At 46.2% G+C, this 16,245-nt stretch overlaps 1 protein-coding gene across 2 annotated transcripts; it reads right to left on the minus strand.

Moving 5' to 3' along the window:
* Positions 1-42: 42 nt before the first annotated feature.
* ECSIT (ECSIT signaling integrator) lies at positions 43-14,963 on the minus strand. 2 transcript variants are annotated; one of them, XM_037131371.2, is made up of 9 exons: positions 14,859-14,951; positions 14,514-14,653; positions 8,599-8,717; positions 5,209-5,626; positions 4,632-4,855; positions 1,418-1,475; positions 1,161-1,309; positions 878-983; positions 43-378 (listed from the first exon to the last, which is right to left on the minus strand). In XM_037131371.2, exons 3-9 carry the CDS (start codon positions 8,692-8,694, stop codon positions 128-130), a joined length of 1,302 nt encoding a protein of 433 aa, XP_036987266.2. In that variant the 5' UTR covers positions 8,695-8,717; positions 14,514-14,653; positions 14,859-14,951; the 3' UTR covers positions 43-127. The 2 variants fall into 2 exon arrangements, with proteins under 2 accessions (XP_036987266.2, XP_053514686.1); XM_053658711.1 differs by lacking the exon at positions 14,514-14,653 and having other exon boundaries at positions 14,859-14,963.
* Between the last annotated feature and the right edge of the window lie 1,282 nt (positions 14,964-16,245).

The raw sequence follows: 16,245 nt of genomic DNA on the forward strand, positions 1-16,245 counted from the left end.
AGGGGCAGGGATGTTACACTGCCAGAGAGGAAGGAAGGCAGCCCCAATCCGGAAAACTTTTATTTGCTCTACATTCAAAGATAATCTCATGTTTTCACACCAGTCCAAGCCTGTGCCTCCTCAAGCCTCAGCTCTGGCCCTGCAGGTGTCGCTGTGGATCATCTTCTTCTTCTTCCTGCCCATTGAGTGGTGGTGGGAACGGCTCCTCCAATCCTGAGGAGGATGCCTGGAGCTCCCCAGTGGACGCTGCTAGGCGGAAGACCACCGGGATCTTGGCCAGGGCTGGGTTGGTCTCCTGCAGGCCCTGGATCCACTTGGCCAGTGTGGCCTGGTCATGGGCACCTGCCATACATATGGCGAAAACAGGGCCTTCCTCCACTGTTGGGAGAGACAGGATCTCAGAATTTTGCAGTGGAGACTGCGGCAGCTCCCATACCTCATGCCCACACTACTTACTGGAAAAGGGCAGGGGCTTTCAGCTCCCTTTCAGTGTGGCCTAGCCTTTGCTCAGGATATGTACTCTGCCTAGCCTGCCCATTCCATTCTTCACCTGTGTGATACCTGCTGGTTCCTCAAGATTCCACCAGAAAGTCCTCTCACTCCCTACCTGAGGCTGGGTGGTATACTACTCCCCCAAAACTCCAAGAATGTAACTTGCCTGTTCCCCCACTGGCCCTGTCCTGGTCATACTCAGTAGCCAGCACAGAGGTGCTCTATGATAGAGAAATGACGGGCCTGGGGCCCTTCAGGTATGTGTATGTGTGGACTTGGGCATCTACTGGGTAGGTCTGTGTTTAGTATTGAGGTGGGGTCTCAGCCTGTGGACTCCACATGCCACACCTATCATAGTGTATGCAGTCCTCATCCTTGTTTTTACCTTCATTGATGTCAAATTCATAGTCATCCCAGCCACTCCTCCCATAGTCCAAGTCCAGCTGCATTGGGTAGTAGAGGTTCCATTCCTCTGGAATTTCTTCCACTTCCTACTCCAGGGACAACGGTGCAAGAGGAGTCAGAGGCCCAGGATCTTGTAGCCACCTGTAGCCTCCCATCTACCATCACCAGGAACTGTCTCCCCCCTCACAATCTGTGAGTCCCCACCATCCCTCAGGGCAGTGCCAACACATCACACCCTCCCCATTCAAGATTTGGGTCCTCACCCTCTCCTCAGGGGGCACCAATTCTGCTCTGAGGATGTGGTAGTAGACACATTTGTTGTGCAGCCACAGGGAGAAGGGCCCCTCGACGAAGATAGGACGGGCTGGGTTGTGGCGGGCCAGGGAAGCCTGTTGATCCGGACTCTGGATACCTGATGTGGTAAAACGCATGCCCAGTGGGCCCTGGTTGAGGCGCTGTGTCCAAAGGCCCAAGGAGTCCACCCAGCAGGCTTGGTGAAAACCCAGGCACAGGGCCTTACCTACGATATACTGCTCAGTGGGATCCGCTGTACCTGTGGAGTCTTTGGATGGAGGCATCTGCAGAAAAAGAGGAGGGGTGGGCCCTGGTGGGGTTGCTCAGTTGGTTAGAGCTTTACCCTGATAGGCCAAGGTTGTTCAATCCCCGGTCAGGGCAGACACAAGAAATCAACCAATGAATTCATAAATAAGTGGAACAACAAATCAATGTTTAGTGTTTCTCCCTTCCTCTCTCTATAGAATTGATACATAAAAAAAATTTTCTAAAAAGAGTAGGGGGTGGAAGCTTGTGGCCTCCAGCCCCTACAGAGGAGCTGGGGAGAAATGGGGAAGGATGGGTCCTGGCAAATTTTGGACTTGTCTGCCAGGCACCCTACATGTCACTCAAGCCCACTCCACACTCTTCATGTCTATCCAGTTCAGCATAATAGCTGCTAACATTTAAGAATGCTCACACATCAGGAACCCTGGGCCCCCCCACCTGCATTAAAATCTGGGCTCTGCCAGTCTGTGACCTTGGCCAAGTTGCTATACACATGCTTCAGTTTCTCCAATTCAAGTGGGGGTAATAATAGCACTTACTTGAGATGGTTCTAAAGTGCAAAGAGCAGTGGCTGGCATATAGTAAGTGCTCAGTGCTTGCAAAATTTAGGGGAAAAAAAATCACACACACAACATTCTAGAAAGAAGACCCAGAAGACCCAAGAAGTCACGGCGTCTTCCTTTGCAAAGGACAGGGAGGGAAGGAATGCCCTTTTGTATATTAATTTTACACACTGACTAATTAAAAAAACTAAATGAAATGTAAAGTGCACATATGCTTTGACTGAAATATCTGAGAGTGGACACTGTTGGCACACATACTGTCCATCCTTTCAAGTTAAAAAGAATTCAGGTGGTTCATGGGCACAAACAGAATGGACCACCAACCATATAATTAAGAGAAATCAGCAAAAGGCAAATGCAGGAGGTGTGTAATGCTCTGCCATTGGAGAAACACTTTTTTAAAAAAAAATTAAATTTATTGGGGTGACATTGGTTGATAAAATTATATAAGCTTCAAGTGTACAATTCTGTGGTTACCTCACCTGTATATAGCATTGTTTATTACCCAAAGTCAAATTTCCCGTCACCATACATATGGCCTTTAGGAGGAACTTTTTCTAAAAATTTATTTTAATTGTTGTTCAAGTACAGTTTTCTGTCTTTTACTCCCAACCCAGCTCACTGCCCCTGGAGAAACATTTTCAAAAGTATATTTTTGGGGGTGGAAAAGGTATATGTTTTACTCTTGGGCCCTTTTACTGGACAATATACTGATTTTTCATTTCAAATTTAACAACATGGAATTTAAAATTTTTTCTTAAATAAAAAGACAAAAAAATTTTGATTATATATCTTTTTCTTTTATACCAAAAATCTTGGTTCATATCAGTAGTAATATATGCATTACCCATCGATAGGTGACTTACCCACTGATGTACATACATAGTTTTGATATTGCTACACTCTATAACGCTATGGGATTAAATAAAGGATTTCTCTGCAGATGTCATTTCTTAGAATACATGCCACTAAGGATGGGCAGTCAGATGACAGTGACTTGAAAGATTTTTTCCTATCATTGGTCATGCTATCAGTTAGATATTTAGATACATCTATTTGTTTGTTTTCAATTTTAGTATTTTTTGTTTTAGTTTTTAATTTCTTAAAGATTTTATTAATTTTTAGGGAGAAAGAGAGGAAGAGAAACATCAATGTATGGTTGCCTCTCATGAGCCCCTATTGGGGACCTGGCCTGCAATCCAGGCATGCGCCCTGACTGGGAATCAAACTGGTGACCTTTGGTTCACAGGCTGGTGCTCAGTCCATTGAGCCACACCAGCCAGGGCTTCTTTTATTTTTAAAAATACACTAAACATTTGCATAGTTTAAAAGCCTACTCATATTACATAAAACCATGTCTCTCTTTTATTCCTGTTCTCTGCCCCATCTCCTCTGCCTGCCCAGAGATGAACATTTCTACCTATCTCTGACTTACCCTTGCATTATTTATTTTTGTGAAAATAGGTAAACAGGTATATGCACTTTAATTTCCCTTCCCCTCTCACACTGAAGATAGCTGACACTACTATTGTGATACGTCATCCTTTCACTTTGCATTTTTCACAAATCTTTGTGGTGTCACAGTCCAGATGCACAGTTCCCTCTCGATGGATACTTGGATTGTTTCTATTCTAAATCGGGGTAGTGTCAGTGATTTTGCCATGCTTACAACCTTTATGTATGTATTTTTCATAGTGAGGCCCAGGAAGAGAGTATATATATATATATATATATATATATATATATATATATATACAGGATACAGATGCAAAAGTATGTATTTGCTTGCAAACACACAAGATCTCTGGAAGGGAGCATGGAAGTGATCATCTCTGGGGGAGACTGGGGACTAAAGGGCCAGAAGAGGAGAGAACTCTTCATTGTGTGCTCTTGTTTACTATTTGGCTTTTTAATGCATTACTTTAAAAAATGAAGAGCTAAGTTAACACTGAGTTCCCTCACTGGCTACCTCATCACCCACTATCCTACACCCTCTGTGCTCTCCCCCCAGCATCCAACACCATCCACATGGCTACTGGAGAGCACTTGGGAAATCACAGCTCCTTCCAGAAACATGACTTTCACCCCATGCCTCTTCTAGGATCTCTCCTCACCAACGGGTTCACAAACAAACTCCTTAATCCATTGTATTCCTACCCTCTTCTCCCCGACCCTGACCCCCCCACACCAAAGGAAGACCTTTCAGCATTTCCCCAGACCCCGGCCCATGCTCCTTCCTCTGCCTGGAATACTCTCCTTGACCCTTCTGTCCTGCTTAAGCCTAGCTCACCTTTACCTCCTTCAAGAAGCCCTCCATGGTTGTCCCTTCTGGGCTACCGTGGCCTCCTGAGCTTCTCCATCTTAGTAACAGTGGCTCTGAGGGAAACTGTTGCCAGGGTTCGTCTCCATAACCAGACAATTGCTAGGAGGGGCTCTCTTTGGATCTCCTGTGTGGCCTGGCATGACTGGGGCCCTCAGGACATGGGGGCAAGATACGAAATATTTCATTTACAGTGACTGAGCAACCAACTTGGAATTGTGGCCTGTTAGGATGAGTAAAGGGGGGCCCAGCCCAGGGTGGCAGCTGAGGGTGTGGACAAGGGTAGATACCTGGTAGATGGTGACTCTGGCACTGAGGTCAGGCTCTATGTGTCGCAGGCCCAACTTCGCCAGGTCAACTGGGTCCTGAGGCAGGTCCCGGGGCACAGGGAAGGGGTTGATGTTCTTGAAGCGGGAGAACCACAGTCTCATGCGCACGAACTTGAGCATGGGGTAGCTTTTGTGCCCAAATATCTGAATCAGCAGGAACTCCGTCTCCTTGTTGGGCATCACTCCTGTGCCAGGTGGATGGCAGCAGAGCCTCAGGGAGGGGGAGGGGGGGAGACATCGGAGACAGACCATTGGAGGGGCCCAGGACCAAGAGGAAATTATGGCGAGGGTCAGATGGAAAGAACCAGAGACAGAATTAAGTCAGGAAATTGATACCAGAGAGTGGGGAGAGAACCCGAGAGAATTTAAAGGGAAAGTCAGAGGGAAAGAGGAAAGAGATGAGAGACAGAAAGAGAGACTGAGAGAGGTGGGGAGCAGGCCAGACAGCGAGGACACACACCAGAGCCAGAGTGATGGAGGGGCCCAGACCTGGGAGAGGGAGGCAGCCACTCCTGCACCCTGAGCCTACTGGCCTCACCATGGTTCTCCATCTGCTCCAGCACAGCAACCCCACACTCCTGCTGCCGTGGGTAGTGGATGAAGATTCTCTGGAAGATGTTGCGAGGACGGAAGACCTCCTTGGGGAAGATGTCAAGCAGCAGGTTGTAGACAGCCAGGTCCTGCTCGACGCCATACTCCCGCATCTTGCGCAGGGCCAGGTAGATGAAGTCCACGTGGCCCCGCTTGTGCACGTTGTGCTGCCCAAAGTTCTGCACGGCTTGCACAAAGCTGGCCTTGTCCCGGGCTGCATCCGGTGACTGCCTAAACAGCTCTTCGTGGGGTGACAGGGCCTTGGTGGGCCCCTGCAAGGGCTCAGGTGGGCTTGGGACCAGAGATGAGTCAGAGTTGTGGGTAACTGCACTGCAGTGGAGGCCTCGAGGGGCCTGTGAGGGTACCTGGGGACAGAGAACCACTGCTCAAATCTGGTACCTCCCAGTGCCTCTGAGGGACTGCTGGCTGGCTCCTTCCTGGGAGATGTGCCAAGAGGCATCCCTAAGGGTCTCTGAAGAAGTGTGCTGTGGTTACAAACCCAAGATCAGGCACCATTACAGACTAGCAAACACAATGGTAAAACCCCCACGGAGGCAATTCAACAATATTCACCACGAGGACAAACACACACTCTGTTGCAGCAATCCTGCATCTGGTATTTAAATCTGACACTTCTAAACACACCTGTACCTAATGACTTTTGTACATCTGCTGTATCTGTGGAAATGGTCCCAATGTGCATGGGCAAGGAAATGATAAAGCAAGTGGCTGTGAACTTGGGGAAGGAGCACCTGCTGTTCTAAGACACACTGAGGAGGCCTTGTGTTACCTGGGGTGGGCTTCAAGGTAGATCCTCATTATCTGAAGATTCTGTATTTGTGAATTTGCCTACTTGCTAAAATTTATTTGTAATCCCCAGTCAAGAATCCCTCACGGCACTTTCCTGGTCCTTCACGGACACAGGTGGTGGAGGTTAAACACGTTGATGCTCTGCCTTCTTATTTTGGCTCTAGTGAACGTTTCTTGCATTTTTTGGGGGGTGTGATTTTGCTTTTGAATATGGCCCCCAAGTGTGTTGCAGAAGTGCTGCCCAGTGTTCCTACCTGCAAAAAGGCTCCGCTGCTGCTTACAGAAAAAAATGCATATGGTAGATCAGCTTCATTAGGCATGAGTTATAGTGCAGCTGGCTGTGAGTTCAGTGTGAATTAACCAACTACACAGATATTTTTAAAGACTTTGTTTATTTACCTATTTATTTTAGAAAGAGGGGAAGGGAGGGAGGGAGAGAGGGTGAGAAACACTGATGTGAGAGAGAAACATTAATGGGTTGCCTCTCATATACACTCCCAGGCATGTGCCCTGACTGGGAATCAAACCCGCAATGTTTTGCTTTGCAGGATGATGTTCAACTAACTGAGCCACACCAGTCAGGGCAAAAATACGTATTAGATAAGGTGTCTTTAAACAGAAACAGCCATACAATAAGGTTGTGTATTGAGTGGTTGAGGAAAATGTGACCAGAGGCTCACAGGAAGCCTACCTCATTCTTCTCCCGGGAGCGAAAGTTCAGGAATCACTAATTCAGTGCACGCAGCAACCTCACAGATCACAACCCATTGTGTGACCGATTGTGTGAGCAATGAGGACTGACTGTACGCGTGTATGTCTCTGTGCCCGTGAAATATCTCTGCGAGGAAACAGAGTAAGCGGGTAGCATCGCCTGCTGCCTCTAGAGCTCAGCAGAGGCCAGACAGGAGGCCAGACCCTTGTCACGATATAACCTTGGAACTGTTTGGATTTTGAACTATGTTGTCTATTGTAACTAACTGTATTATTACCTGTTCAAAAGATAAATATCCAAAACTGAGTTAAAGAGAGGCAAAAACCCGTAAGAACAAAAACCAAGATTAAAAAATGCAGATTTTGGAGTCAGCAGGAGTCTCAGCTTGTATGTTCTCTGCCTGGTGACACCCACTTTACTACTCAGGCCTCAGTTTCCTCATCTGTTATGATGGCATCTACCTTGGGTTAAGGAGATCTTGTTTCCAGAATAGGGAGTTCATGGTGCTGGGAGCAGACCAGATCTCTCCACAGCAGAAGTCAGGCAGCAGAAACCACTGCCTTAGGGCAAACTGCTTGCATTTGTCAATAAAGTTTTATTGGAACACAGGCAGGCTCATTCATTATGTCTAGCTTATGGCAAAGCTGAATACTTGTGACAGAGACTGTGTGGTCCGCAAAGCCCAAAATATTTACTATCTGACCCTTTATGAAAAAATGTGCCCACTCCTGCTTTACAAATGATAAGCTAACAAATTTCTTATTTAAATTTGAACTGAATGTTAATGGAATAGTCTTATGTTCCAGGCATTGTTGAGAACTTACTGTACCCATTTTACAGATGAAGAAACTGAGGCCCAGAGGGGTGAAGTAAGCTGTGTGGTATAACACAGCTGCTGAGCAGCAGAACTGGGATTGGAGTCTCCGCTCTGCTGCCCCAACAGCTGCCCTGAAGTCTTACATAAGGCGACATCAAACAAACAAACAAACAAACAAACAAACAAACAGGAATTCATTTAAAGTGAAAATATAGGCAACTAGGTGGTATGAGTTTAAAGCAAGAATTTGAAAGGAAACTCTGGAATACCTAAAAATAGGAGAGACCCCACAAGGGAGATACGTAAATGAAATGCACAGCACAGGGCCTGGCTCGGAGGAAGGACTCCGTAAGAGAGCATTTAATAGTATCACTACCACCATCATTGTTCTTGTTGCAATTTATGGCCATCAATTGGCCTTGGCCATCTGGTCACTTTGGGTAAGGGACAGAAATACAGTTTTCCGCCCACATCCTTACAAGTAAGAGTTACTTAGAGGCATAACCCAAATCTAGTTAGCTCATACATCTTTCTTTTCTTTTTTAAATGTTATTTACATCCTTTTAGAGAGAAGGGAAGAGAGGGAGAAAGAGAAGGAAAGAAACAGCAACATGTGAGAGATACATCAGTCTGCTGCCTCTCACACATCCCCAACTGGGCACCTGGACTGCAACCCGGCCATGTGCCCTGACTGGGAATCGAACCAGCAACCTTCCAATTCACAGACCAGCGCTCAGTCCACTGAGCCACATCAGCCAAGGCTACATCCTTGTTTTCAAATTCAACCCCCTGCTAACATGTGGGCACCAGCACTTTTTTAAATGAGTAAGAAACATTCAATAGGCCCTCAGAGCAGACAGACCAGCCATATCTGTCTCTCTGCGCCCCTCCCCCCAAGCTGGCTTTACCATGGGATGGATTCTGAAGGGCTTGGGAGCAAATCCCAGGCCTATCTGCCTGCCTTTCTCCACCCTGATGACTGCTTGGCTGGCAGTTACCTGAGAGAAGGGGGTTCCCGTGAAGGCAGTGCCACAGATGCCTCTCCAGCCCCGAGAGAGGCTCCGGGACAGCAGGATGCCCTGGGCCCAGCTCATGCCTCTGCTTGTTGGACAACCACCTGGATGAGGGAGAGGAGACAGCATCAGTCTGGCACCCCATCCACTAATGGAGATGAGACTCCTCTCTTTGGTGGAGACCACATTCCAGACTGCACAGCTAAGTCACCGGCCTCCACAAGAAGGAGCTTAAATGACTGTGACAATCAGGGTCCTTGCTTCACTATCTGGAGGGATTGTTACAATGGTCCCCTGCCCTACCAGGCCATTTTTTAATAGTTTTCAATTTTTTACAATATGTATCATATTATGTTTTTTCCATTACCGTTTAGTCCCCTATACCCTTCTCCCCTCAGCAGTCATCACCCTATTGTCCATGTCCATGAGTCCTTTTCCTTATTTTGCTCAATCCCTCCACCCACTATCCTCCCCCTATCACTAGCTGTTCTCTGTACTAGGTCATTTTTTGACTTTAGTTATATACTACACCTTTTAAAGTTCAGTTTTTTAAAGTATATTCAGAGTTGCGCAACCATCACCATAATCTAATTTTAGAACATTTTTGTTGCTCTGAAAAAAAAACTAACCACCACTCTCATTTCCCCTTATTCTCAGCACTAGACGAGCAGTAACCTTCCATCTCTGTAAACTTGTCTACTCTGGGTGTTTCATACAAATGGAATCGTACAACACACATTCTCTTATGACTAGCACTTTTTTATTTCTTTTTGAAGATTTTATTCATTTTTAGAGAGAGGGGAGGGAGACAGAGAAGTGAAGCATTGATATGAGAAACATTGATTGGTTGCCTCTTATACATTCCCTGACTGGGGACTGAACCTGCACCCCAGACATGTGCCCTGACTGGGAATCAAACCCATGACCCATCACTTTGCAGGACAATGTCCAACCAACTGAGCCACAGAGGTCAGAGCATGGCTAGCACCTTTCATTTATCATGTTTTCAAGGTTTATCCATGTTGTAGCATGTATCCAACTTCATTCCTTTTAATTGCCAAGAAATTTCCACTGTACAGATACAACGTTTTATTTATCCATCTGTCAACCGATGGACATTTGGGTTGTTCCCACTTTTTAAAAAATATTATGATTAATGCTGCTATAAACACTCATGTAGAAGCTTTTGTGTGAGAACATGTGTTTTCTCTTGGGTATATACTTAGAAGTCATATTGCTGGCATATATGGTAACTCCACGTTTAACCTTTTGAGGAACCCTGCAACTGTTTTCCAAAGTAGCTGTACCATTTTATATCCCCACCAGCAGTGTATAAGGGTTCCGATTTCTCCACATCCTTGCCAATACTTATCATCTGTCTTTTTGAGTACAGACATCCTACTGAATGTGAAATGGTATCCCCTTGAAGTTTGGACTCGCATTTCCCTAATGAATGATGAGCTTTTCATGTGCTTATTGGCCATTGTGTATCTTCACTGCAGAAATGTCTATTTAGATCCTTTGTCTATTTTTTAAAGTGAGTTATTTCTTTTTATTATTGAGTTGTAAGAGTTCTTTATATATTCTGGATAGTAGACCCTGATGATTTAAAATTAACGTCTCCCATTCCTTGGGTTGACTCTGTACTTGTCATCACTGCGGCACAAGTTTTTCATTCTGATGAAGCCTGATTTATGTTTTTCTCTCAGCTCCGCTTGTGATGTTGTAACTGCAGAACGATCGCTGAGCCAAGGTCATGAAGATTTACTTCTGTGTTTTCTTCTAAGACCTTTAGCTCTTATTTTTAGGTGTATGACCCACTGAGTTTTTGTGTATTGTGTGAGAAGGGGGTCCAGTCATCCTAATACTGTTTGCTGAAGAGACTATTCTTCCCCCGTTTTATTGTCTTAGCGCTCTTGCTGAAAATTAGTTGACCAAAAATGTTAAGGGTTTATTTTTATTGTTTTAAGCCTCCAAGTTTGGTGTCATTTTTATCCAACAGATAGATAACCAGAGTACACGCACAGGGAAAGTTGGTAAGAACCAAGGTCCCTGCCCACAGTACAGGGCTGGTTCCCATAATCCAGCTGCCCCATCCTTCACAGCCCTTCATGTCTCCTGGGGATCTGGGGAATTGTGTCCCCTCGCTTCCAAACTCCTACAGAATGCAGCACTCGTACATAGGAGTCAGGAGTGCCTAGAGAGACTCTCCAACCCAAGAGCTCCATCATACAAAGAACACGAAGCTCAAAGAGATATAGGGATTAGTCGGCTCTCTTGACTCCAGGTGCCATGCTCTGGCTACAGCACCATGCTGCCTTCCCATGAGGCCTGGAACAGGCCAGGCAGAGTCTTTAACCCGGATTCTGCCAAACCTAACTCCTTGACTACCAGTTACTCTGAGAAACACAGGAATACTGCTTGCATGAGACCTCAGAATTAATCTGCTCTCCACAAGCTCATCACACTGCCTAAATGGGCAGACTGACAAATGATACCCCTGACAAATAATATTGTCTTCTGATCCATGAACATGGGCTACCTCTGAATTTATTTAGATCTTTAATTTCTTTCAACAATATTTCATAGTTTTCAGTGTATCGGTCTTTTATTTCCTTTATTAAATTTATTGGTATTTCATTATTTATGAAGCTATTACGTATGGGAGTATTTTCTTCATTTCTGTACTGGTCAATGCTAGTATATAGAAATACAATTTATTTTACATGTTGATCTTGTATGTGGACTACAACTTGGCACAACATTCTTATCTCTAATAGCTTTTTATTGGATTCCTTGGCATGATCATGTCATCTGCAAATAGATTTACTTTTTTAAAAAAAAGATTTTATTTATTTTTAGAGCGAGGGGAAGGGAGGAAGAGAGAGAAACATCAATGCGTGGTTGCCGCTCACATACCCCCCACTGGGGACCTGGACTGCATGCAACCCTGGCATGTGCCCTGACTGGTAATCAAACTAGCAACTATTTGGTTTGCAGGCCAGCATTCAATCCATTGAGCCACACCAGCCAAGGCTTAAAATTTTTTTTTTTAATTTTCTTTATTTATTTTAGAGAGGGTAAGAGAGGGAGCGAGACAAATATCAATGTATGGTTGCCCCTCTCATGCCCCCTACCGGGGAGCTGGCCTGCAACCCAGGCATGTGCCCTAGACTGGGAATCGAAGGGGCAACCCTTTGGTTTGCAAGTTGGCACTCAATCCACTGAGCCACACCAGCCAGGGCGGGATGCCTTTTATTTCTTTATCCTGCTCAAGTGCTCTTGCTGGTGCTTTCAGTACAATGTTGAATAGAAGTGGCAAGAGCCACTTCCTTGTCTTGCTCTAGATCTTAGTGGGACAAGCATCCAGTCTTTCATCACTAAGTATGATGTGACCTGTGGGTTTTTCATATATGTCCTTTATCAGATTCAGGAAATTCCCTTATATACCTACATGTTGAATGTTATTATCAGAAAAGGTACTGGATTTTGTCAAAAGCTTTTTGATGCATCTATTGAAATAATCGTGTGGCTTTTGTCGTTTCTTCTATTATTTCAGTATATTATGTGAACTGACTTTCAGATTTTAAACTAATCTTGCATTTCTGGATTAAATTTCACTTGATCATGATATGTAATACTTTTTATATGTTAGTACAATTTGGTTAGCTAGTATTTTGTTGAGGATTTTTGTGTCCATATTCCTAAGAAATACTGGTCTGTAGTTTTCTTTTAGTGTTTGTTTGGTTTAGTATCAGGGTAATACTGGCCTTAAAAAAATGAACCGGGGAGTGTTGGATCATTCTTAGCATTACTTCAACTTTCTCTAGCATCTCCCATCTGGACCTGAAGTCTTGCTCCAGCCTCTGCTTCATCTCTCTGCTCCCTTTATAGCAAAGCTTTTCCTCAGAGGTGTCTATACACTGTGCTCCACTCCAACTTGGCTGCTGCCCCACCACTCCACTATCACCACCCTTGTGTGTGCTTCTCAGACCTCCTTTTGCTTGATTTCTCAGAAGCATGTCGCACTGGTGAGGCCCTCCTCCCACTGTCTTGACACTCTTGGTTTTCTTCTTAGCATCCAGGTCTGTTTCTCAGTTAATCAACAAGACCCACTTCTTTCTCTAAAGTTTACAATGTTTGCAAACTTGAATGTGCAGACACATCACCTGCGATCTCGTTAAAAGGCAGATTCTGATTCAGCAGTTCTGGGGTGGGGAGCCAGACTCTGCTGCATATCTAACAAGCTTCCAAGCGATGCTGCTGCTGCTGGTCAGGAAACCACACTTTGAGTAATAAGGCTGCAGAATCCCACATTCTGGATTTGTCTGTCTACTCCCCTGAGATGTGTTGTCAACTTATTCTCTCTTCTTTGTATTCCTGTAGGCAGCTCTAATGGTTCTCAAACTTTGTTCATATTAGAGTGATCTAGGGAGCTTTTTAAAATCCCCATGCCTAGGCTATACCCTAGATGTAGTAAATCAAAATATCTAGAGGCAGGGCCTGGGAATCAACATTTTAGCACACTCAGATGACTCCCATGTGAAGCGAAGATTAAGTCCTTAATTTAAACTTTCACTACTCAAAGTGTGTTGCAGGGATCAGCCACATAGGCATCATTATCTGGGAGCATTATTAGAAATGCAAAATAGCCCTGGCTGGTGTAGCTCAGTGGATCGAGTGTGGGCCTGCAAATCAGAGGAATTGGTTCGATTCCCAGTCAGGGCATATGCCTGGGTCGCAGGCCAGTTCCCAGCAGGGGACCTATGAGAGGCAACCATACATTGATATTTCTCTCCCATTCTCTTTCCCTTCCCCTCTACAGATAAATAAATAAAATATTTAAAAAAATCAGCCCTAACCCAGACCTACTGAATCAGAATCTGCATTTCAACCAGAGTCCAGGTTTCTTCTCTGTGTGTTACAGTCAGAAATGATGATCTATGTGCTGATGGATCCAAATGTTTATTGCCAGCCCTGAGTTCCAGCCTTCATACCTCATTACCACTTTGGCATATACCCAGCCGTTTCAAACAATTTGCTTCAAGCTGACGTCCCTGCTTAAACTTGTTCTTCCCCATCCCAGCCAATAATACCACCATTCCTAATCATTCAGGTCTAAAAGCTAGGAGTCATTGCTGAGTCCCCTGTGTTCCTCTTTCCCCACCCCATTCAATCCATCAAATAATCCTGGTGACTACTTCCAAATATACCCCAAATGCATCCATTTCTCTCCCTCTGAAGGCCAGCACCTCTTTGCCAGCCTCTCCCACTTCTTTCCTTACTTGCTTCCAGTCTGTTCTCCCCAACTTGGCCAGAGGGAGCTTTTTAAAATGTGAATTAAATTCAGTGTTCTTTGCCTGAAATTGTTAATGGTATTATAACACTTAAGATAAAATCAGATAGGGTCTACCCCTTCAAACTCAATTCTTATTACTGGCAGCTCCAGCTACACTGTTTCTCGAACAAGCTAAGTTATTCCAGTCTCAGAGCCTTTGCACTTGCTTTTCCTTCTGTTTGGAAATTTCTTCCCCCAGATCAGTCCCCAGCTGTCTCTGGTCATTCAGGCCTATATTCAAATGCAAGGCCTTTCCTGACGGCTTCCCCACTCCCTATCTAAAGCCTCCACCATCCCGATGAATGCCCCCCCCCTTTTTTTTTTAGCAACTACTAACATCTGAAAACACCCATTCCTTTTACTTCTGATTTGTTCAATGTCTGGCTCCCCCAGTGGACGGAGGATTTTTTGTCTGTTTTCCTCTGCTGTGTCTCCAGCACCCGGGACAGTGCTTGGTACGTGGTAGGCGCCTAGCAAATATCACTGGAATAGGGAGCAGAGCCAAATTTCTACAAAACATCTGTAATTTTTAAATCTGAACCCAGTAGTGGGGTGTACCTACAGCAACTCTGAGGCTGGCTGCCAGGATTCTGGGTTCGTTGGGAGAAAAAGGCAGAAGCGGGTCGAATTCTAGCCTAGCTGTCCACCTGCGGTGTGACCTCAGGAGAAAGCCTCAGCCTCTCTGGGTCTCAGCCGTCTCTTCTGCAAAATGAGAAATTAAAGACGTGAGAAGGTGGATACACGAAGGGCGGCTTTTCCCTGCAGGTGCCCGACCCGTAATCCAAAAGGTCATGGGTCCCTGCGACAGCAGCCAGGTCCCCCTGGGGCCGCCTTCCCCCGCTGTCGGACTAGAATGGGCGGCTCCGGGGCCCCGCAGTTTGCAATCACCTCCCGACACGCGACCTACCTACTAATGCGAGCGACCGACCAGGGAATCTGAGCCAGTCGCTTCTTGCGGCTGGGCGCCACCATGTTGCCCGAAGAGTTTCCGGGTCACGGGCCATGTGGGAGACGGTAATTCTGGAACGCCGTGTTAAAGAGGTCCCACCCAAAAGGGAGGAGCACCAATAGGAAGGGGGAACGACATTTGTACAGCCTCACAGGGCGCCAGGCACCGCCCTTAATAAAGCAAACCACGTCCCTGACCTGGGAATTGAGTATTTCCCTGGAAAGAGTGACTGCGTAGTTTCTAAGCAGGAGGGTTGGAGTCGGGGGAGCAGGAGTGGGGCGCGGGGGGGGGGGGACGACGAGGCGGGGTTGGGGGGCCGTTAATCCAACTGGAGGCCCGGTTTTCCTGCCTGAAATGTGGCAATGAAGTAGTAACGGTGGAAGTACTCCCAGTGTGTGAGAAATGTGGTGTCTTGGTCCCTGGATTTGTACCCTTCACTTTTCTGCTTCAGGTCTGTGATCCCCGGATAATCCCTTTGCCTTTGAGCATGGCGACTTGAGAAATGGTGCAGCTCGTATCCACCCGGATGGCGGTAGGAGCTGGGTACAACCTGCTCTCCGTGCAGACAAGCCTCACTCCATGAGTCAGCTGGGCCGGGGTGGATAATTCCACATCACTCGCACCCCTACTCTGAGCTCCTGGGCGGGGAGTTAGTAGCTTGTGGAAGTAGGGAGCGGGTGGCGGGTGGACGCTGTTGACCGTTTTCAGTTGAGGAAGGGACCCCTCCAGGAAGGTTCTCTGAGTGAGCAAGGATTGCACCACTAAGGAGCCTCGTGGGCCAGCCCACTTCTCTCTTTACTCCAGTCCAGGCAGAAGTCGACCCAGGACCTTGATCGCTCTGTGCCCCCGTCTCTAGCTACCCTGTACAGAGCTGTCCAGAAGTGGGGTGGGGGTGTCAATGGTCTCCCTGCCCCGCTACAGACTTTGGTTGATACCTCTGGTTACCTGCTCCATGGCAGATGGGGTCCAGCCGGGTGGATCCTGGGTCACATTCACTCAATCCCCTGCCCACCTCCTTCAGCACCTGGTGTTGATCCACTGCAACTAGGGCATCAGATGTCCCCGTGTTACCATGCAGTTTCTCTCTTTGGCTTTCACCACTCTGAGAAAAGATCCTTTGTGGTAGGGTGGGCGGTGATGCGAGCTGTGAAAAAATTCACAAAGAGAAGAAAGTGTGGAGAGTGAAATTTTTTATTTTACTTTTCCAGGGAGGGAAAGGGCTAGGTGCAGAGATGTGCACCAGCACCAGACCTGATGGGTCGGGGTTTCCAGCTTTTATTAGGTGATTGAGGTGGTTGTGAGCAGGAGGCTTCAGCTGGTTTTGTTGAGGCTATAACGTGTTTCA

This window comes from Artibeus jamaicensis, unplaced genomic scaffold (assembly GCF_021234435.1).
Source record: "Artibeus jamaicensis isolate MK-2021 breed Jamaican fruit bat unplaced genomic scaffold, CSHL_Jam_final scaffold_537, whole genome shotgun sequence".
Classification (NCBI taxonomy): domain Eukaryota; kingdom Metazoa; phylum Chordata; class Mammalia; order Chiroptera; family Phyllostomidae; genus Artibeus; species Artibeus jamaicensis.